Source organism: Acomys russatus, chromosome 1 (assembly GCF_903995435.1).
Source record: "Acomys russatus chromosome 1, mAcoRus1.1, whole genome shotgun sequence".
Classification (NCBI taxonomy): domain Eukaryota; kingdom Metazoa; phylum Chordata; class Mammalia; order Rodentia; family Muridae; genus Acomys; species Acomys russatus.
The window spans coordinates 120,024,678-120,047,555 of record NC_067137.1 but is presented as its reverse complement, the minus strand read 5'-3'; the positions used below and the strand labels follow the sequence as shown (position 1 = coordinate 120,047,555).

Below are 22,878 nucleotides of genomic sequence, written 5' to 3'. Positions count from 1 at the left end.
AGGTGTCATCACAGAAAATAAAAGTAATCTACGATGTATGGCAGAGTCCTTAACAGAGCCGCAGCGGCACCCGTGTGCAGCAGACAGGGCAAAGTAGCGAGTGGCTGTCTCTTGCCCAGGAAGACCCTGGGGCCCCCAAAACCCTGGTTCTCTGGCAGTGGTGGCACCTGCATCCCGGGGTGCACTCAAACCTCACACTGTGCCCTAAGCAGTTGCCTGGTGCCTGCCCAAGCCTGTGTGTTTACAAAGCTCAAATGAGCCTGGCAAGGAAGTGATTGCCAGCTCCTCAGCCCCTTCAGAGAAGAAACACGGAGCAAAGCATGGGCAGGAGAGACCAACGCTGTCACCTACCAGACTGTGTACATTGCAAAGTGAGAGGCTGGCACAAGAAGGGACCCTGAGCTACAACCCAAATGTACTCTGAGGGGGTCAGAGGGCATGGACAGTGCCTGGGAAGAGCCACAGCAGACAGAGCCATCCCACTCTGCTATCAGCTAGGGGACTCTTCATGACCCCCACTCCAGATCCCACCTCAGTGGCCTCTTGAGGAACGCCCCCACCCCCACCCCAGTTCTGCCACAGAAAGCACTGTAGTCTCCAGGTACGTTAACGGCAGGGCAGTCATGACCCCCTTTCCTGGCACTGCCCAGGGCTGGGGCCTAATTTAAGAGCTACCCCACTCCAGCTGACAGAAAGGGGCCTGGGTATGCCTAGTCAGGATACGGAGGCTTCCCAGAGTAGCTTTCTTGCCCGCAACAAGGGGGTACAGAGAAAACCTGCTCCTAGGATTTGGGGAAAGGGCAGTACATGGGGGCTGCCCAGTATGTGCCCTGTCTGGAGGGTGTGGTCAGACCCCCTCAAGGTACCTACACCGGTGAGCAGACAGCAGAGGCCAAGGCGTGCCAACTGAGGCAGCTGGCTCTGCCGGGTGGGCCCACTGGGACTACACACAGCCCTGCCCTTGGTAGCCCTCTTGGAGGCCAGAGGCCACAGCACAGCCACCAGATGACCCAGCTACCTTCCTGGCTGGCTCCAGGGTCTGATCTGACTTATAGCAGCAGAGGGAAGGGCGGCAGCAGCTGTTAGAGCAGGACCAGGACCAGGCCCTCACGAAGTACGACTCACAGCAGGTCTCTGCCCTGTGCCTTGGGACAGGTACCTTCTCTCTGACGAAAAGGAGACAAACTTCCATCAACCTCCCAAAACTTCCAGGCTTTCAGGGGCTCTAGGGAGTCCCAGAGGCCAGGGCTTCCCCTGAGGACCCCAACTTGGTAAAGATACAAACCTGGGTTCTAAGCAGCACAGACACAGGAAACATGGGTCTCACCGAGGCTAAGAAAAGATAGGGTCCCATGCCTAGGGCCACCAAGGCCACCACATTGTTAGGAAGTGGCATTCCTGGGGCAATGGGACATCCAGGGAGAAGTGGGCAAATCTGGGCAGTCTGCCCCATGGGAAAACTTAAAGAGGCAGGAGCTTTCCAGGAGCGAGCGCCCTCTCACCCGTGAGGACACCACCTCTAGGAATCCTGCCCTGATGCCTCAAGGCAGACTCCAACCCTGAGCCTTCTGCCCTGTAGAGGCCCCCTCCCTGAGACTTCAGCTGAGACATTAGCTAAGCCCTGCCCAAGCTCACGGGAAGCCCATCACACACCTGAGCTGAGGGCGTGAGTGATGCCGTCCAGCTTGCAGAAGCCAGCCTGAACAGCAGCCTCAGATCCATCACCTCCCTAAGCTTAAGAACAGAGAGAAACACATTCCCACCTTCCCATAAAGAAAACTCACCTCCTTTAAAAAGGAAGGACCTTTAGAGGCAGTTGGGCTTAACACTGAGATCTCTGGACACCTGAAAGGCAGGCAGCCTGTTCCCTGGGAGAGATGAGCCGCCGCCAACTCAAAGCTTCCCCTAAGCTGAGAGGCTGAGCATGGCAAGACCACACACCAAGCCTCCTTTGCTACAGCAGGATCTGCCTCGTGAGGGCCTACGTCACTCACTGCGAGTTCCCTGGTGGGTCAAACCTGACAGGAGGGGGTTGTCACATATAGCCTCCCAAGGCCTGCTGTGCCATTGTCACCTGAGGGCCTTACCGGGAGAATGGAGATAGCAAGAGAATGTTCTTTCTGCCAAGCCCTCCCATGCCCTCCAGCTAGGCCCAAACATCGGTCCAGGAAGACATCTGGGGCTCCAGGGAGGCAAGGAAGAAGTGCAGTGCTTCCCTGCCCCACACCTGCCGCCCACGCAGATGCTCCCAAGGAATCTAGACTCAGGGTACCATGGATAAGCCATGTTTACCAAGGGCAGCCGGACAGCTAGGCAGGTGGGCAGTGCTGAAGGGAGCATGGCAGAGAAGGGAAGCTGCATAGCAGACAGAGGGGTCAGAACATGGATACCAAGGTCAGGGCAGCCCCCACGGAGTGTGGCCTCAAATTTCTGACTGGGGACGTATATCCGGGACGTTACTCCACCCACTCGGCTCTCGGGTACCCCTTGGGGCTACAGTGTACCTTCACTAGACACGGCACACAGAAACAGTGGAGGAAGGAAAACACTTAGGAAAGCGGCAGGGCACAGACTTACCATGGGCCTGTAAGATTTGACACCATGAACTGCTGAGCCCTCCCGACCCTGTGTGCACAGCACAGATGCACCTGCCACCACTCCTCCTCAGCTCTTGAAGCCCACCCCCAGAGCCCACGAGGGCACTCTCTGATCTGGCCTCCATCCAAGGCCACCCTCACAGACCCAAGACTCATCCCGCCCCCCACCCACTGTGGGAATCTCCCAAGGGCAGGGTGGGCAAGACCACTCTAACCTCCCAGGTGAGCGCTCCACTGCCTCCTGGAGCACTCTGGGCAAGCTCCTCCCTCCTTTACCCACAATGCCAGGCAGTGCTTGCATAGTTTCAAAGCTCACTGGGGTGAGCCTCCCAGCCATGCTGGGAAACCACCTGCAAAACCATCTACCATCAACCTGACCCTCAGCAGGACACACATCACAGGTCAAGAAGCCTGACACACTCAGTCACATTTAGAGTGACTCACAGGCTGGAAGTAATGGCAGCCAGTCGCGCTACACACACACACACACACACACACACACACACATATACACGCCTCCAGCCCCCACCCAAGACCACTTGTTTCTTTGTTTCTATGGTAACTTTCCAAGGTCAGGGCGTTGCTCAGGGAGGAGAGCCTCCACAGCCTGGGATAAGACAAAAGGCAGCCAGCACCTGCTGCCTGCAGCCGGGGAAGGGTAGCTGGGGAGCCAGTGGGAGGGGGCCATACGCTCACTGCAGACTCTCCTCAGGCACTGGGAACCTCAGGATCAGGGTGCTGGGTGGTACCCAGACTCAGGACCAATGGCCACGTCAAAAATGCTTCCCAAGAGATCGGAGCATTTCGAAACCTCCTACCAAGCACCATGTGAGGGGTGTCGCTGCCTCACAGGCACCAAATCCTCAAGGCAAAGGCCCTTGAGATCAGGGATGAGCAGGGTAGGGACGTGCCCAGCCCCCTAGACACTGCCCTGGCTGCTGTTGGCATACGCAGGCTCCCAGGCAGGCTGCAAAGGACTCTTGCCCGTCCCCATCTGGAAAGCCCTGGACAGGTTCTGCGTACCTAATTGGGGTGGCAGCTGAGGCCACATCTTTACCACGGAGGGGTGCAGTAGTGCCCGGCAGCATTCATCAGCCAGCGCTGACAATGCCCTAATCGCATGCCCCGTCACGCCCCCCATCAGGCTCTGCAGTCCCTCCGGACCAGGGCTGATAAGACATCCTCTGCACACTCCCAGCATGATGCAGACAAGCTTCTCAGCGCCCATGTGGGCTGTTAATGGGACAGTGACCCCCAGCTGGCTGCCAATTACCTCTCATTACGACGATTACATCCTGTAATCCCTGTCCCTCAGGCTGCTGGATGAGGGTAGGACTGTAGCAGACCAAAGGCCTCAGGACAGGGAACCACTACTCGCCCCCACCCACCCCCATCCACTGGCCAAAATCAGGGGCCTGGGGAGTGGGGGATGGCCTGTCTCCACCTCCTGCCAGACCACCATAGCTGCACTGTCTCACATCCTTAAGCCAGACATCCTGAAGAGGGAGGGTCAAACCACACCCCTGTCCCTTCTATGCACCTAGGCCCTAGGCAGGTACCCTTAAAAAGTGCCCTGGGAGGCCAGACAGGGTTCTCACAGGCCCCACTCTTTGACCGACTGAACCACAGTTCTCCCAATAATAGGCCACAGGCCACCAGGGACCAAGAACCCAGGGCCTCCATTTCCCAGGAGCATACTGCAGCTTGTGTGACCCCAGAGGACATACCTTATAAAGAAAGAGGCCGCCGCAGAGGGACCTGTGGAGCCCCCTGATGAGGTGCCTGGGGCTGGGGTAACGAGGGCTGACGTGCACGCTGCTCCTCGGCCCCATGCCTTAGGCATGCGATCAGCTCCCACTGTTGGGGCGCAGTCTCGGACAGTGTCGGCCACAGCCACAGCAGCCACAGCCGCCTCAGCCTGGATGAAGGAGAAACCCACGTGAGGAACAGGCAGGTGACAGAGGGGCACCCACCACCCCAGGGTGAGTATCCTAACCTACCCCCTCAACACACACACACACACGCAAAATCCTGCCTTTGTGACTGGAAAGTCACAGCTGAGACCCTAACAAAAAGACCTCCGAGGCAATCCGAAAGGACCCACGTCCCAGCTCAGGGCATGTGACAGGTCTGCCTCAGCCACCAGTCATGGAAGAGAAGGCAGGCCCAAACAGGGACTAACTGACTCTACAGCCCTCAAGTCCTGTAGCAACCACAGAGGTCAAGCAGGCAGGCAGACCTCTGCCCCTCTGGGCCTGTCCCCAGACCATCCAGGAGCGCCCAGAGGTACAATTATACAAGACACCACAATAAATATTTGGCATGAGCGCTAATTGTCCCCCATGTGATAACGTATGACACTCCACTGTCTGAAATACAACTCTGGCATTTCCAACTAATTAGCTAAAATAAATTCAGGAGAGGGAAGGCCTCAGCATGGAGCACAGATATAATTAAATGCTCCCAGGACAGCCTCCACATGGTGTTTACCTGCCCCTCGGGCGCTGGGGCGTGGGGTGGGGTAGCGGGGGACTCAAGCCTTAGCAGAGTAGGACAGGCTTCTGCAGTCTCTTCCTAGAAAGCCCCAGGCCTCTCAACCTCCAACACACCCTCTCCAGTCAGCCTGAGTGAGGAGGTCAGCAACCCAACCAACATGGCCTGTGTCCCAGCTGGCAGAAGGCTGGGGCTCCCAGGCTCAGAGCACACAGGCCTGGTCTAGTGACCCTGGGTGAGCTCTGTATTCCTAGGACCTCTCAGAAGATGACCTGAGACCAGGTGTGGGTACCTCTGTAGAACACGCCACCTTGTACCCAGAGACCGTGCTAATGCAGGCCAGTTATTCTCCTCACCGGGAAGGCCTCGCCTGGCTCAGCCCCTGACGGGCCCCAGCTTCCAACCCCCACTTGGGAGATGGAACAGGTTCTCTGCCTACAGAAGTCCCGAGCCCAGCCCGAGCTTTGACCAGTGCCAGCCAGGCACCCTCCTGGCCCCCAGCAGCATCCGTTACTCCGGGTCTACAATAAAGAAAGGCTCATAGCCAGAAAGGGCAAACTTAGAACAGCTTATCAGACAATGCAGCAGACACCTTACCGGCATGTGCCTGTAAGTGTGTAGGCGTACAGGACAACACCCCTAGACATGCCTCAAAACCCAGCCTGGCCAGTCCCCTTCTCCAAGCCACTCCCTCACTCAAATGTGTGTCCCTTTAGTGTCACTTAGCGTGTGTTCCTATGAAAGACTTGAACCGTCCAGCCAGGCAGAGTGGCCTAAGACAGAATTAATGTTTAAGCTGTGAGGCTGACAGCTGGGGTCTGAGTCCTTTGGCACAGCCTCATTTGGCTGAGCACCAACTAAACACAGCAGCCAGAGTCCAAGGTCAGGAACTGCAGGTCAGGATTAGGGGGTGTGGGGGGGGTGTGGGGAGAAGGGTTGTCCAGGTCACAGCTCCCCAGTTACTTCAGCAGTCTGTGTTAGCAGTGCTGGGGGTCCGGGCCCAGGGTCCCATAACACCGGGCCTGACTGCCAGACACTGAAGCAAGAGGAGTCACAGGGGGCCAGAGCTGCTCCCCTGTATCCGACATGGTCCTTCTACCCAACTCCCATAGGCCCAGCCACCCAGGGACATCTCCAGAGGCACCAGGGCCTTTAGCCAGCCAACCCACCTGCGCCGCTGGTCCTCCCCACACTGACCTGTCTCAGGAGTCCCGCTCGTGACTTGGTCCCACAGTCCCACCAGCTGCCATGACACGGCTCTGTCCATCGGGACAGCCACTGCCAATTCCTGCCAGAAGCAGAGCCCGGACATGCCAAAAGAAGCCATCCCAAAGCGAGTGCAGAGCAGCAGTGGTGTGGGCAGAGGGAGGGGACCAAGACATGGGAAGGAGACGACAGGTGGGCGGCCAAACAGAAAGTGTGATGGAGGCACACAGCAGCAACGAAAGGAAAAGCGTGGAGAGAGGACAGCGTGAGGCCAGCACTGGCCGAGGGACAGCTGGCGGAGTCCTGACTCCATGAGCTTGCGGCCTGGTCTTGCACCCCAACACGGAGCCGAGACTCCACAGAAGCTATCTAAGCAGAGCCACCCAGCACCAGCGAACCTCTACAGAACACCAGAAACACACTAGCCCACCTCAGCAGGCCTCTAGGCCTGACCTCTGCATCTACGAGGTTCAGGCAGTGGCCTCTAGGACTCCCTCCCCTGTGGTGCTCCCGTGAGGGGACTGAGAGGCAGCCTGGAGGCTCAGGGCTGTACTGGAGGCAAGGCGGGAGTATATATACCTGAGGGGGGAGAGCCATTCAGAGAATGTTAGCTCCTCAGTGAGACCTGCTTGGCTGCTCTCCACCCCCGAGGCCCCACTCTGGCCTGCATCACCCTAACCCTTCAGGCCATTGTCCCCACCCACGTCAGAGAAGCAGCGTCACTGGGGCTTCACGTGTCACTGGGGCTTCACGTGGAAGAGGAGGCTATCTCCCCAACCCCCACCACATGGGTGGGTAAAATGAGGCCTGAACAGGGGTGTCAGCGACAAGTTAGGAAGAGTCAGTGGAGAGGTGGGCTATAGCCCGGAGGAGCTCTTCTACCTCCAATCTCCACCTAAGGCCTTGATGAGTGGAAGGCAACTGGCTCCCTGCACAGCTGGTGGTGGTGGTGGTGGGAAACCAAGCAGGCACCCCCAGCACAGTGCGCAGTGGGGGGCCCTAGCTCTTTGAGGCCTCTCTGATGTCAACTGTGCCATCTCATACTAGCTCCAGGATCAGGAGGCCCAATCCTGCCCTGCAGCTTCTGCTACAAGACGAGAACGGGTTTCTTGATGTCCACAGGGGCATTGTGGGATTGCCACAAGGCTGGCACCACAGAGACATGTGCAAGCACTCCTTGTCTGATACAGCAACAGGGTCTCTACCTGGCAGACTAGACCAGCGGTTCTCAACCTTAAAGCTCTGACCTTTTAATACGGTTCCTCATGTTGTGGTGGTCCCGGCCTCCCCCCACAAGCGTAACATTATTTTTGTAGCTATTTCACAATTGTAATTCTGCTACTGTTATGGATCGTAATGCAAATACCTGCTATGCAATGGTCTCAGGAGACCCCTGTGAGAGGGTTCTTTGACCCTTCAGGGGGTCACAACCCACATGTTGAGAACCACTGTTCTAGAAAGATCAGTATGGATGATTCCCCCAGGAGCCCCAGAGCAATGGATGGACGCCCCACTTGCAAAATGATGAGGAAAGAGCCCCTCTCCTACGAAGCATTAAGGAGAGCCAGGCCCACAAAGGGCTCCCTGGTAGGACTGGGTGTTGGAGAGCACCTTCCACCTGGCTGGAAGGTGCCTGGCTGGCTACTCCAGGCTGTCACCCATCTATGGGGCAAGTGTCTGTCACCTGATCTTTGCCCTAAGGACATCCTGTCATGGCAGTCTCCTCCAAATGAGATGCTCCCTCAAAACCCAGATGAGACGTGGCCGTGGCTTGGGTTAAAGCCGTGTAGGCTAACAGCTTGTCGCTCCAGTGGAACGCTAGGCCATGAGGGCAACTGTGCCACAAACACACACAGTAACACCCAGACGGAGAAACCATGGCAGCTCCCAGCCACAGCACCTAGAATGTTCCCTGCCTGTGGCTCCAGAGGGTCCATAGAAACACAGGTCCCTCTAAGGACCAATTCTCCAGCCACAGGCAACCACATTCCTCAGCCTCCCTTGCCAACCTCAGCCAAGATGAAAGTGCCCATGGGGCCCAGACCTGGCCCTCCATTCCTCGTCCCAAGACGATGGGGGCCAGGCCATCTGGCCCACCTGTGGGAACCGATCCACCTAAGTGGCCCTATCAGGCCGCTGGCCATTTGTGACAGCTTCACAGCGCATCTCTCCAGATGTGATTAACACCTGAGCACCCAGGCGGTACTTGGTCATCAGAGATCGACGGCCTGCTTCAGGGGGCATTGCCTCATCTGCAGCCTAAAGTTCTATTTATGGTTCTAATAATCTCTCTATTGATTGCCAGGAATGTCCTCTAATTATAAATCCACTCCCACCTTTCCCAAACACAATCAATGTGCACATGAAATGAGGAGCGAGAGCCTTAAGTGCCCATGTTTTATGGCATGCAGGCCACGCTCAGGCTCGCCTAACTAAAAGCCAGTGACCCTCTTGTAGTGCAAGTTTTGGTTTCTTTGGAAACTCAATTATAGCCGGGCGTGGTTGTGCACGCCTTTAACCCTAGCACTAAGGGGGGTAGAGGCAGGTGGATCCCCGTGAGTTCCAGGCCCGCCTGGTCTAAAGTCTAGGACAGGTGAGGCTACACAGAAAAACCCTGTCTCAAAAGCAAAACAAAACAAAAAAACAAGCAAAAACCCACCACCACCACCACCACCAACAACAACAACAACAAAATAACCTCAGTTATGTTATATAAATATGCTTTTTTTATTTATCCCAAGTGTAGGATATGGAGCCGCTTTTAGTTTGTCCACAGCTGTTAGCTACGATTGCCTGCCTTGTGCGAGCTTGGAGAGGGGTGTGATCTTTGCCAGCTGCAGAGTTTAATTCTGAGGACTCTGAGAGGGTATAAATGCCAGGGCACTGAGAGGAAGAGGAGTCGGAGGAGGAGGGGGGAGGCTGCTGCTCCCCACACTGCTGCTCGTTCATCCTCACCCTGCTGCTGTATCTGCTGCTGCTGGTTTACTGCTTAGCTGGACTGCTGGATACACTATAAGGACTGGACTCGCCCCAAGGAGCTAAATCTAAAGAGGTCTACGTCCCCCTCCCTTCTAACCTTCTTTCTCTCCTACCTAGTGTTAGGGGGCTTGAAGGGAGGTAGAAGTAAGGAACCCCAATAAAGTAGCTAACAGTTCACCTACACCCTCCAGCACCACACAAAAGCCTGACACGGTCAGCATGAGCCTTCCTCAATGTCTGCTCAGACCTAAAGCTACAGCTGGCCAATCCGTGGGGTCACCGGGACCCGTTTGGACCAGTGCCTGAGGTCTGAGCACATCACCTGAGGCTCCCTTTGGGACTCAGCTCAATGTCACCTCCTCTAGGAATTATTTAATCCACCTGAACAGTCAGTGGCGTCTGCATCCTACTCCCGAGGTTCTGTCCCCCATTCCTCAGGCAGCCAAGCTGTTGGGTCAAAGCCTCAGCAGGACAGAGCGGCTGGCCTCCCCTCAGTACGGTAAGGGGAGGAGTGCTGGGCCACCATCAGGCTGGTACTACAACCCCAAGCACAGAGAGCCTCAAAGCCCAGCCCCAGGGAGCAGCTCCGGCTTGGGCACAGTTCTCAGCACAGGCCACATCCAAGAGCGAGGTCCAGCTAACAGGTAGGTTGCACCTACCTCAGGAGGCCTACAGCCAGAAAAAGGGGAGGAGCCATCCTTACAGGAGAGCTTGCTGCAGTGAGCCCCGCCAAGACTATGCTACAGGGCACCCAGACCTAGTCAGGAGCCCAAAATGGAGTCAGTGGGCCTGGGGTCCCTCTGCACTTCTGCCCATCTCCTTGAAATGCCACTGGACGCACAGACCAAGGGTGAAAGCCTACTGGCCCACATCAGGGACTTTGCAAAGTCTCCAAGCCTGCATGGCTGGCTGCTGTGTGCACAGAATGCATACCTGAAACTCTAACACAGAAGCACGGTTCCCTGGAAACACCCATGGATCCTCGGCTGTCTGCTGTCCAGGCAGCAACTGGGGCCCGGGGTTCCCTGTGCAGCTACGCACACACGACCCACAACAGTCTGTCCCTGCCCTGCTCCATCTCCCCTCCTCCTGTCTCTTCCCCCATAAGCCATCAGTGTCTCACTCCTGGCAGGACAATTTATACCTTCTCTGCCTAGAGGATGCCCCCACTATGGTCAGGGGGGTGGGGCGTGAGGACTCAGACCAACAGTGCAAAATACATCACCCTCTCTGATGGGCGCTGAGGGCCCTCTGACTAACTCCTCAACAAGCAGACGGCTATGCCTTCAGCACAGTGCTCCTGGAGAAGAAGTGTGCCGGCTGCGCCCTTGTGGTTTCAGGCCCTCCCAGGCCCAGGCACAGATAACGAGAAGCAGGCAACAACCTGACAACCAGTCCTGCCCAGGGACTTTAGAGCTGGATTAGAGGGAACCAGGTCCTCCCAGGGCTCCCCGGTGGGAAGGAAAGCTTCGAAGACACCCTTCAACCTAAATGTCAATGCCAGCAACTGTGGACCTCACGCTATACTCCAGGCTCTGTCTTCCATCCGTGGGGCGAGTCTATTTCACCCGATCTAATGACACTGAGGACAGACAGCCTACCACAGCAGCATCTCAAAGGAAGGTGTTCTCGCTAAACCCAAGCCCGGCTAAGGGTCATCCCAGGAGTCCTAGGGTTCCTGCATCAGCACACAGCAGCACAGGTGAGCTAAAAAGCAACGGTAGCTAAAAACATCCCAGACTTCCCTGGGGTTGCAGCAGCCCCCGCCAATACCGTGCCACAGGGCACCTGTATAGTTCCATAGCCCATCTACCCAGAACACTCACCAGGCAGGTGGGTGGCAAGAAGCTGTTGACCCTTGAGAGGCTCCACACACCCTCCAGGCACTGCTGAGCCTGGATGGTGACTGTACTCAACGCTCCCCCAAGGCCTGCTGGCGCTACGGACACCTGAACGCTGGGGCCGGGTGGCCACGCTGCTGCCTTCCTCCTGTCAGGTCCCACGGGGGACTGCCTCCCTGTGAGGCCCGCTGGCCCAGGTGGGTCCCTAGGGCTGGGAGCCACAAGGCGTCCTCGGGAAGCATCAGGGTCCTCGTGGCTGGCAGGGGTCTGTAAAAGGCGCAGCGCTTCCCGAGTGAGCTGGTGCAGGTGCGTGGTGCACACGTCACAGCGGTTCTCCGTGTCAGGGCGGCACGCTGGCTGAACCCCAGACGCCGGGAGCTTCTCAAGAAGCAGAGTGGAGAGGCAAGGATCCTGGGGGACAACACGGGACAGCAATCAGTGCTTGGGTACACAGGGAGCGCCCCCACCCCAGCTCGTGGTGTAGCCAGAGCAACACCATTCGTGACATTATTATGGCCCATACTGTTTCATCCCCACGAGCCCAGCAGGAAGATAATTATCAGAGTTAACAGTGAGGTTCCCCACGCCCTCGACAGCCACCACCTCCCCAACTTCATTAACCACGCCAGTTCCCAGCTAACAAGATGCATTTGTAGCTCCGTGACAACCAGCTCGTGGGTAAAGACACTGGTCCAGGGCCTTGCGGAAGGCTGGTGAGAAGTGACCCTGGAGCTCCTTTCCCCAGCTGGCTCTCATGGGGCGGGGCTCAGATCCTCTTCCCTGCCTTTGCAGTCTCCAGCCAGCCCTGGGAGAGGCTGGGGGCAGAGTGAAACGGGCCACTACTGTGAATGGCTCTCTTAGCAAAGTGCTCAGAACAAGTGTGGTCATCTCTGCCCCTCACAGCAGCAGGGACAGCACGCATGGCTCATTGTCCTGAGCGAGGAGTGCCCAGGGGCATCAAGCCAAGAGACAGCGTCCAGAGATGGGCAGCTTCCAGGAGCCCCAAAGCAGACTGTAGGTCGGGCAGCCAAGATTGCCACCGGAGGGACACAGCACCCTCTGTGGGGGTCACGCCTCCCACACAGAGACTGGGGCTGGGCTGCGCACAGAGTGAGCTCTCCAGAAACAAGGCACTCAGCCTGAACCAATTGCCTGCTCTCCTGGGCCAGCCCCCAAGATTTACAGCCCCTTGGACAAACATAGCCCCAGTCCAGCTATAGCTGTCACCCTGGGTAAGAGGCCAGGATCATTTCTGGACGGTCCACTCCCCCAGTTCCAGCCTTGTCCTCCATCTGCCCAGTGTGGGACAGTTCCTTACTCAAAGCTGGCCACGCAGCCCTCAGGTCCCAAGGGCTTTCTCACTCCAACACAGCAGCTTCCCCCAGATAGACCCATTGCTCAGACTAGGAGGCTGAGGTCAGCCACCCCACAAAAGTTTCTCATCTATCCTAGAAATGCAGTTCCCTCAGTGTGCCTAGGGTGGTCACGTGTGCCCACAATACTCACAGTGCTGAAGGCTGTGGCCAAAGCAGCCAATGCAGCGAGAGCAAGGGACCTGTCATGACTAAGGGCTTTCTTCCTTGGCTCCATTTCCACCCAGGGCCCAGGGCAGATAAGCATGACCCTGTCAGACCCAGCATTGTGCCAGCTGCCTGATTTATGGAATACTCCATAAATTCTGGATGGTTTCCAGGGTGAGAAGTGCATGGTGGACCACGTCCCCAATAGCTGATGTCCCTACAATTCACCAGTCTAGGCACACAGGGTGTTCTGCCGGGGCAAGAGAGACCCCCACCCCTCACCCCACCCCCAGAAATGGCACAGGGGTGGAGGTTGGGGTGGGGTGATCCCAGCAACGCCCCAGCTCCGGGCTGTGGTAGCCAGGCCTGTTTCCAGTCTGGCTCTCGGGCACTAATTTTCCACTCAGCAGGAGGCTGCAAAGGGAAGGAAGTGTGGCCTGCTGCAACCATTAGCTCTGCTTGAAAGGGGCCGCCCAACCCTAGCTCTAGCCTAGAATCCAGCCTCGGCTACCCTTTGTTCAGGGACCTCTGAACAGGCCTCGAGGCCTGTCTACCCGACCACAGCCTCTGAAACAATCCTCCTGCCACTGCACAGCAGGAGGCAAGAGTGGGAGAGATGCCTGGCGGGCCAGCAATAGCGGAAGGCCATCCAGGCAGCAGGCAGGAGCCAAGAGGGAGATGGAGTGGCTATCACAGTCAGGTCCTTACTGGGAAGGAGGTCAAAGGTCATTTGCTCACCTGTGCAGTGGGCACCAGGCAGTTTGGATAAGGGGGGGAGGGGGCAGTGGTCTTCAGCCCAACAGCTTCCCTGCACTCCAGGCCCTGCTGTATAAGCCCCTAATGGGCAACAATCCTTGGCTAAGACCCAGGGTGGGGACAAGCACCTCTGGTACAAGTGGCCAAGTCAGCATTTTTGGTCCCCTCACCACCCAACTGGGGGGTGCGGAGTGGAGAGAAAGAAACTAATAGTTAGGCCCAGCTGAAGCCAGGGCCACTTTTCCAGCCCATAGGCACACGGCAGGAGGTGAGCAGTCTGCTGGGGTGTGACAAGCTGGTCAAACACACTAGGCTGCAACTGGCGGGGTTGGGGGGGAGGGAGTAGGGGGTGGGGTGGGATCATGATGGACAGCACTGAGGTCCACAGAAAGCAGAACCACTGTGCTGTGCGGCTGGGTCATTTAGAACCATACAGCCCACTCCAAGACTAGAGGAGACTAGAGGAGGACCAGCCTTGCAGCGGGGCCAGCATGTGTCGTCGTCCTTCTCCCCCCTCCCCGCCCCCTCGCCCTGGCCCCTCAGCCAGCAGCAAACCCTGCCTGCTTGAACTTCCTTTAGCTGTATAACGGGTGGAGTGGGAGTCCAGGAGGACCGGTCAGGACCCTTCCCTGCCGTGACCAGCTTCCTCTTCCAGCCACCCCTGCAGCTCAGTGTCCAGGAGCCCAGGCCCCCAGGGGTTCTGGTTCAGGTTCAGGATTTTCACTCAGAAGCCCCAGCCATTGGGCCTGTTACCTCCAAAGCCCATTTGCTCTCAGATAGACAGTAATTACTCCACTGAAAAATATTACTTTTAATTTCCGCTTTATGGTCTAATTAAACAGATATTTTACTTGTGTTTGGAAAGTATTTTTCTTAATTTGATTCAATTTAGTACTGTGCACAACCCACCCATCACGCGGTGGGTTTTAGGGTGCCTCCCGTTTAAAAATGATGACTTTTCCTGGTTTTTATTTTGTTTCTGGGTCTGTAAGTTGCTTTAAGTAATCCTTCCATTTTCTCCTAGGAGAATGAAAGTCAGGTGTCTTGGCTTCAGGGCTGGTCAACCTTAACCCAGGAGCCAGGAAAAGCACAAGCTGGACCTCCTGCAGCCACTTGGAGATTGGTGGATCCTGTTCCCAGTTCTGGCCACACAACCAGCTGCCTTAGTTTGCCCTCTCTGAGCCCTGCCAAGGGGATCCCAGCACCCACCTGATACCCTGGTGACACCACAAGGCCCCCACCCCACCCCCATCCCCGCCCTGCACTGCCACACAAGCACAAGGGAGCGAGCAGGCAAGCAGGAGGCCCCTGTGACTGCAATGCCTGCTACCTCAGCCTGCCTGCCTTCCCAAACAAAGCATTCTGGGCTATGACCCTGCATAGCCACTGTTTCCGGAGTTGACAACAGGTCCAGGAAGGGACTCCCAGTGGCCTGCTGTCGAGGACATTCCTATGTCTCGTGCAGCCTGGCAGGGTGGTCCAGGGCTCAATTTTCCAGCCTGGAAACTGGCAGGCACGCCCAGGCTGCGCTAGTACGCCCACCCTATCAGGCACCTCACTAGGGCAGGACTCTCCATCCTACCGGCCTACAGACCAGCCCACCCAGCACCAACCGGCACGCCACCCGGAGCCCTGTGCCAGGAGCAGCCCAGCTGGATGACTCAGGACAGACCCACTCATTGAGAGCCTCCCCCTCAATGGCCACCCTGTTCTCCATGAAGAACCCCCACGGGATGCTAGAGACCTGGGGGGCACAGACATCCTCAGCTATGGGACACAGTGGCCAATTAGGACCCCACCTGAAGGGGACATACAATATTCCCTCTGAGTCAGAGTCCTGGGCACTCATCCTACAGCATAGGCTATGATCACTAGGCAAAGCACTAAAGCCCTGTGTGCCTCAGTTTCCCCAGCGGACATGAGGCAGTGAAGCATCTCCTGAGGCTGTAACAGGCTCACACTGCCAGGTTGGGTTACATCACCTCCTAAAGCTGGGCTACAGCGGGGCTTGCTGGTGCCTCGGAGACAGGTGAGGACCAAAGAAGCTGAACCTCACCGGTGACCAGCCGGGGGGGACCACCATGTGTGCAGAACCTGGATCAGGCCCCTGCCTCTGTCCAGTCTCTGGGCAGACTCCTAGAGACCATGGCATGCAGGTGGCCGCGGATGGGCCCCACCCTCCAACCAGGGCTGCCTGAGAGTGCTGGACTGGACCACAGGGGACATTCCAGGCATACAGATCGCAGCAAAGACTTCCTGGAGCAACCCAGACTCCAGCCATGGCCCTGAGGGCATGAGTGCAGCTCTGTCCATGGCATCCTGAAGAACTGCCACCTCACTGGTTCCCAACCCTGTCTGTTACCAATGACAGTCTCTGCATGAGCTCCAGGCATACTCACCTCACAGCTTTGATGACTAGTCTCTGATTACCCTTGCACCTTCCCTACTGGTCTGCTTCTAACCTGCAGATGCCACAGGTGAGGGGACAGCAGGTGAGGGGCTCAGGCAGCTTCCATTGCCTCCCTTACTACACAGGAAAAGTGTCCTATGTGCCTGCGTGCGTGGAGGTCTTTAGCCTACATGCTGGTCCTGGCCTCTGCTACCAGGAGTCTGGCTGGGGTGCTCTGGCCTTTCCACCCTTCCGGCTTGTATCTGGAACTCTTCTCCCCACCAGCTCTTAGGGAACCTATAGAAAAGGAAGGGTCCTGACCTTATAAGAGATACCCACCCATAGCATAAAGCCCAGCCCACCTACCAGGCAGGACTAACTCCCTCTCAGCCCATCCATCACTTCCCTGGAGTTGGCAGGCTAGGCCCCTAGGATCACCCAGAATCCTACACCCACCACTTGGCAAAGTCTGGCCACTCCACCTCTACAGATGACCACCTTGTCTGACCTCCACCAAGAAAATGCCCTCCCTAGGAAGGCCACAGAAACTGAGGCACTTACCTCAGGCCACACAGCCTGGACTCTAAGGTCCCCAGCCCCAGGTCTCACTCCTTCCAATCTCCTGGTTGGAAGTGCTCCCCTACCCCCATGACTATTAGGTTTCTGGATCTGGTGATCAGAAGGCAGGAGCCAGACCTCTGGACACTTCCTCTTGTGGGAGCAGGCATGGGGAAGAGGAGAGGCAGACAGAGCAAGATAGGCCTTATGGTTGACCTAAACACAAAACCACTGACTTGGTTTTAGGTCAGTCGCTGGGGTTCCACACAGGCTAGGCCTATGAAACCAACAGGAAGGAACCTACAGCTGCCAGGCTGGAGCCATGAGCTGGGCCAACAGGATGGAGGAGAGCCCACCCAGGAATCCAGGCCCCCTGCACACCAGTTCCAATGTGGCCCGCTCCATCCGGAAAGAGGAGGCAGCCCAGGCTGACCCTGCTGCCTGAGTCAGAGGTCAAAGCAAGCAGTCTGCAGAAGCATCCATCTAAGTCCGAAAACAGCCAGCACCAGGCCTGGCCCTGGGCCACACAGGACTATCCATCTACTAGCACAGTGACCTGTGAGGCCTGCTTGCCCGCCCCCACCCCCCAGCAGGATGGCTACCACAGGGCAGGAAGAAGACAAGGCTGCTCTCACTGAGCACCAGATGACCAACAAACAGCCTTAGGCTTTCCTGACTACAGAGGTGCACATCTCAGAGATGCTGTCCTGGCGGATACAGTGTATTCATCCTGCAAAGCCTCTTGGATGATGAGACACAGCCAGAGTTCCAAACCAGGAAGAGCAAAGGTGACTCCTCTTTGGACCTTGTAGGGACAGATGGGAAAACAGGCCTCTGGCTCCTGCCTACCACAGGCTCCCCTTGCCATTGCTCAGTCCAGTGGCAGAGACTAGACCACCCAGCTGGCTGCTAGCAGGAACCCACAGGGCCAGGCCAGTCGCACCCACCTGTCCTGCACTGTTCCTTCCCCATTCTGTGAGCCAAATAAACAGTGAAGCTAGGCCAAGGCATGCCGGGCTGTGCAGCCTTGCTTACTTACTAAGATTGTGGGGTAGCTTCCAGGAGCTGCAGAGCGTAAACTAAAACCAAAACGATGTGACTACAAGACAGTCCAACATAAACATACAGGAACGAGCCTGAATAGAACAATCCTATGATCCTATGTGGTCTGGAGTTGAACAGGTCTACTTACTGTGAGCCTCCTGGCAGGTTAAAGTAAGGAAGAACTAAACCTTCATTGCTATTTAAGACGAGAACCAGGTCCCCTGATGTCCAGCTACAAGGTCCTTCCAGGACACTAGAGGAAGGACACCTAAGCCAAGCTATGGCAAGGCCTTTCCATTTGACTGAGCCACTCAAAGTGCAAGGGGAGCCCTACAGTCTCCCAGCCCCCACAGAGCCACCTCTCATGAGAGGACAGTGAGGACACTGACTACTCAGTTCTTGCTGAGCTTCATGTAGGATAGACAGCCTTCCTGGTACAAGACATGTACACACACACACACACACACACACACACACACACACACACACACCTCAAGACATGAAGCTTGTACTGGGCACCCCAGGCATGCACAATAGCCACTCTAACACTGCCCCAGCAGAAGTTCAAAGGGCACAGACTCATACCCTTAAACCTAAGTCCTCCCCCAAGTACCCCCCTCCCCTCCCACATGCCAGAAAACACAGGCCAGCAAAACTGGTAAGATGGACACTGTAGAGATCTATTCAATCCCCCACACTGAGCGAAAGGCCACACGAGGAACAGAGAAGCCAATGCAGGGAGCTGCAGAAGCTGAAGGGTAAGACTGGGGTTACCGGGGGTCCCCCTGGTCGCACTTGGACCCTAGAGCAGCGCAGATCCCTGAGCACCTCCAGTTCAGCCACTGGAGTAGACACCTCCCTGCTGAGTCACCTCATCCCCTGCCAGGCAGCCCCAGGGAGGCACCAGCCCCTCTCACACCTCCCCTAGCTGACACCTGGGCTCAGCTGGGAAACAGTGTTGACGCCAGGGCCCCACCCTGCAAGAGCCCCAGGCACCAACTGGGCCTGGCTCCAAACATCAAGGAAAGTGGCAGCCCATGAGTCCGGGGGAGCACTAGCTGTCCCAGGGAGCAACTTCTGAATCAGGAAACAGCCGCAGTCCTAGATCACCAGAGCCATAACCTGTTGTGGGGGAGCCCAGTCTTATCCCCCACCCCCATGTCACAGTGCACTCAGAGCTGGGGGCTGTGCAGTCAAAGCATGCGTGCCCCTGCCTTCCCAAGTAGAAGGTGGCCCAGTGGGAAAGGACCAAGACACGCCCATAAATGGTGTCATGATGAAATTAGCACATACCAAGCCACTGAGGCCAGGCCACAGGGCAGGTGGGAAGGACCCAGGCCCTGACCCTGCAGGGCTGGCTCCTGTGGGTGTGGAGGTTCCAGAACCAAGAGAAAGCACCCCCGGCCACACGGGACTGGGAGCTGTAGAGGGGACCGGCACTCCAGCCTTTGGCAGCCTTGTTCACGGCTACATGCGGGCAGGCAGAGGCCACAGCAAAGGAAAGGGCCTCGGGAGGCTCTAGGGTGAAACTCTGGCTGATGATCAGGGGCCCTGCAAGACCTAAGTGGGAATCAATCATTTTCCTGTTGGGGAATCCTCAGCCCAGCTCCAGTATTGGCAGGCTGAAAGAATGCCACTGGCCCTCAGTAACCCTCTGGGCATCACCTAGGAAGGCCCCTAAGGAACAAGAAGACATCCTTTGTAGGGGAGAAGGGTCATCCTCCTCTGGGGGCCATCCCCTTAGGGGACACACAGACAGAATCCAGCCTTCAGCGGGACCACCCGTGAGACATATGAGAGGAAAGCCCAGTCACTCAGCTGTTTAACCAGCATCTCCACACTTTGCCTGCCCCCCGGGAGAGCTGCTGTTTGAGACGGGCACCCCGGGCTGAAGGAAGGGTCTGCTGGAACGCTGTGGCCACTTCCCTATAGCAGGTGTGGACACAGAAAAGATGGGGCTTGGGGACTGGGACGACAGCCGAATAAAGACCTGGGCTTTGGCTCTCAGGTGGAAAGCACCATGCCACAAGCCGTTCTCACAGACAGAAATACCTCAAAGGGACCACAGCAGAGCGATGGCCGGGTGGGCTCCAATTACAGCATCCAAAGGCCATGATTACCCGAAGACCCAGAATGAAAGTGACCCTTGAGCCACAGGGCCAGAGCTCACCCCAACACGGTTCTATGCACACATGAGGCAGGTGACTAGTGTAGCAGAGGAGACTTAGCCAAGAGCTCTCTCACAGACCCTGCCCCCAGTGTAACTGTCCTCTGGTGAGCCAGAAGGTAACGGGGACAAGCCTTTCATAGTCACAGGATGGCTAAGGAGCGACATGCTACCAGACTGCCCCCTTGCCCAACACCTGCCCCTATTGCTGAGATTAGACAGGGACACCCCCCCCCCCCAAGCAAAGGATTCTAAGCATGTGGCCAGGGTGCCGCAGATTCAACCTCCAGCCAGTAGTGAGAGCCTAGCAGGCTTCCTGCCTGCTCTAAGGGCTGCAGAGATCCAGGCAGACTTCCCTCTGTGCTTTCCTCAGACGAGGACTCCTTTCTCCATGACCAAAACCAAGAAGTAGACTCCTTGAAGGATCCCAGCTCTCCGCCCGAAATTCTTAGCATCTCATTGGCAGTGAAGAACCAGAGCTCTTCCACAAGTGATGACCACAGGGCCCTGCATCTGCCCTTCAATAGGCTCCCTCCCACCTTGAATGGAGACCGTGTGTGTGTGTGTGTGTGTGTGTGTGCGCGCGCGCGCGCGCGCGCGCGTGTGTAGTGGTCAATAGACCGCTATGGTCGCTGTTCCCTGTGGACTCTGAGAAGGGCCTGGCCCACAGTGGTAGCACAATGACACACACTGAAATCCTGGGCTGAGGGGTCGGGGAGGGGCAGTTCAACACCTGCACCCCAGGGCTTCCCATTTTTTTCCTCAAGAAAGCTGACTGGCGGACTTCCCTATCCTGAGCACAGCACCTCACAGGCTAGAGAGCATTCCCAGAACAGACTGAGGCCACCCTGTGCGACAGAGAGCAGTAAGTACACAGTCGATGAGGGGCTGAAAGCCACCAGGCCCTGGCTAGGACAAGGGAGCCCTAACTGGCAGTGTGGAGGAGCCAAACTCAGGAACTGAAGAATGACTGCGCTGTGCCCGGGACGGTCATGACCTCCTCTGATGGCCCTTAGCTCCACCAGGGCACTACTGTGGCTGCAGCTTTCTCACTAGGACTCGGCCAGTCAGTCTGGCCTGGGCCTGGGCAGCAACACAGGGCAAAACCCAGCCCCAGCTCAGCTCCTATCACCCCAAGGGCACTGCCTAAGATCCTCAAGACTTTCTGGTGGGTGCCCCCCCCAGACAGGGTTTCTCTGTGTAGCCCTGGCTGTCCTGGACTCGCTGTGTAGACTAGACAGGCCTCGACCTCCCAAGTGCTTGGATTACAGGTGCGTGCCACCGCGCCCAGTTTGGCTTTCTGGTGGTTTCAAAGCTAAGATCCAGGCTGTCTGGGCTCAGCAAAGGTTGGCTACCACTGGCAAATGCCAAACAACATCCATGGTCAGGCATACCCCATCAGCCCCCTGGCCTGAGAGGCTGTTAATAACCCCACCACAGACGATGCCAGGGGCCCCGGAGAGGTAGCCAGAACAGACCCACCTGACTGGCATACACCACATCCGACGGGGCCCAGAGGGAACTCAGGGTCTGGCCCAAGCCACAACACTGCTTCGAGGACTGGATAGGGATCACAGGCCCTTCCCAAGGACTCCTTCACCAAGGCTGAAGGTCAGGAGCAGCTTCCTGTGGAGACCCCACACCCCTGCCTTGCACACTTCCAGGGGCCATTGTTTCAAGGAACAATGAATGGCCCTACTCTTCACAGGCCTGGCAAGCCTGGCCGGAAAGCCCGTTGACTCCTCCTCTCTCCCATTAGCACTTGCCAGCCAGGCTGCAGCCCGAGAAACCCAGTTACTAGCCACATGGAAGGCCTAGGCCCAAGAGGCTGAGATCCAGGGTAGGACACAGGCCCGTGACAGACACCGAGGAAGTGTGAGGCAAGGATACACACCCCCAAATGCGGTAGGGGCCCACACACACCCCCAAAAGCGGTAGGGACCCACCCTACCCTTCTCCATACAGGTAGGTATGCTATTGCCCAGATGCCCAAAGCACCACACCATGCTAAGGCCTGCCCTGCGTGAACTCCTCCTGTCTTCCCCTTTTCTACCCCTCCCAAACACAAACAGGATCCAGCTGTGGGACATCTGTGGCTAGGAAAGAAATTCACCCAACCCCCTCTGACACGCAGCAGGCCCCCTAGGGTGAGGTGCACCAACACACTCTTGCATACTCGGAAGGTGGATGTGGCAAGAGGGCCCAGGTTGAACCTGCCACACTCCAAGCCTCAGCCCCAGCTCCATCTCAACTTCCAGCTCTCCCCAGTCTGAAGCACGGCCGGAAGCAGGGGTCACTTACTCGGAGGGGAGTCCCGGGCCCGGTGACCAACTTCCAAGCTTGTCGTTTGAGTTCCACGAGCTTCGTGTGGCAGTGGCGGCACCAACCGCCCCCGCCGGCCGAGTGGCCCTGCTCTGCGCTGGCCCCGGCGCCCTCTGGAGCAGGGCGGCTGCTGCATGGGTCTTGGTCGAGCCCGGCGGGCAGCCTCTTGCGCGGGGATACCTCAAGCGGCTGGGGCTCTCGAGCCGGGCCGCACTCAGCCACCTGCGGGGGGTCGAGGAGAAGGGACAGTAAGCCCAAGCTTTCCGGCGGCGCCACTACCGAACTCCACGCGGGTGACTCCAGACCCAGGCCCTCGCCCCTAAAGCCACGCTCTCGCAAAAGTTAGGGCGCTGGATGCAACGCCAGAGGTCCCAGGTGAAGAAGCCCCAGCCCGACGCTCGGGGGCCCGCCGTGCTCCGCTCCAAGCCCCACCCATAGAGGGCGCCGCACATCCCGCTAGCATCCTTGTCTCGGGCTCTGAACCCGGTGCCCGCCGGTCCCAGCCGCCCGCTCCTTGTCGGGCCTTGCGTACCGCCGGCTGCACCGCACACAAGGAGGCTCCGCGGCCGACCATGGCCCGGACGCAGGAAGGGATGCGTTGGTTCTCGGGGCGCAGTGTCTACGTGATCCGGCCCGGGGGCACCCCCATGGCCAGGCCTGCTGCTCTAAAGTTGGCTGCGCCAGCGAGTGAAGGCGAGCGCGCTGTGGCAGTGGCCGGCTTGCTCCGGGACAGGCTGGGCGGGGGCGGGGGCGGGCCAAGGCTTGAAGGGGGAGGGAAGGGGGCGGGACGCCAGAGCACCGCCCCCACCCTGAGCAGAGCAAGGTGGGCGGGGGTCCTGCTCCTCCTTGCGGCCCCGCCTACTGCTAGGACCCCAACCTGTTTGGTGAGTGCTAACGGGGGAGGGGCGTTGGGGGCTGCCGAGACACAAGTTACGCGCACGCATGCGCCTATGTCCCTCCTGAGCAGGCATGGGGTCTGCGCGCCTCCTGGAAGGCACGCCAACCC

The 22,878-nt window shown here is 57.6% G+C and overlaps 1 protein-coding gene across 1 annotated transcript in view; it reads right to left on the bottom strand.

Moving 5' to 3' along the window:
* Window positions 1-22,604, bottom strand: part of Kif26a (kinesin family member 26A) — a 36,068-nt gene extending 13,464 nt beyond the window's left edge. Inside the window, exons 1-4 of the mRNA XM_051152145.1 lie at window positions 22,405-22,604; window positions 21,852-22,094; window positions 11,102-11,527; window positions 4,325-4,515 (exon numbers count right to left, since the gene is read on the bottom strand). Of these exons, the coding sequence (XP_051008102.1) occupies window positions 4,325-4,515; window positions 11,102-11,527; window positions 21,852-22,094; window positions 22,405-22,446 (902 nt within the window). The 5' untranslated portion in view covers window positions 22,447-22,604. The remainder of the gene's footprint in view (window positions 1-4,324; window positions 4,516-11,101; window positions 11,528-21,851; window positions 22,095-22,404) is intronic.
* Between the last annotated feature and the right edge of the window lie 274 nt (window positions 22,605-22,878).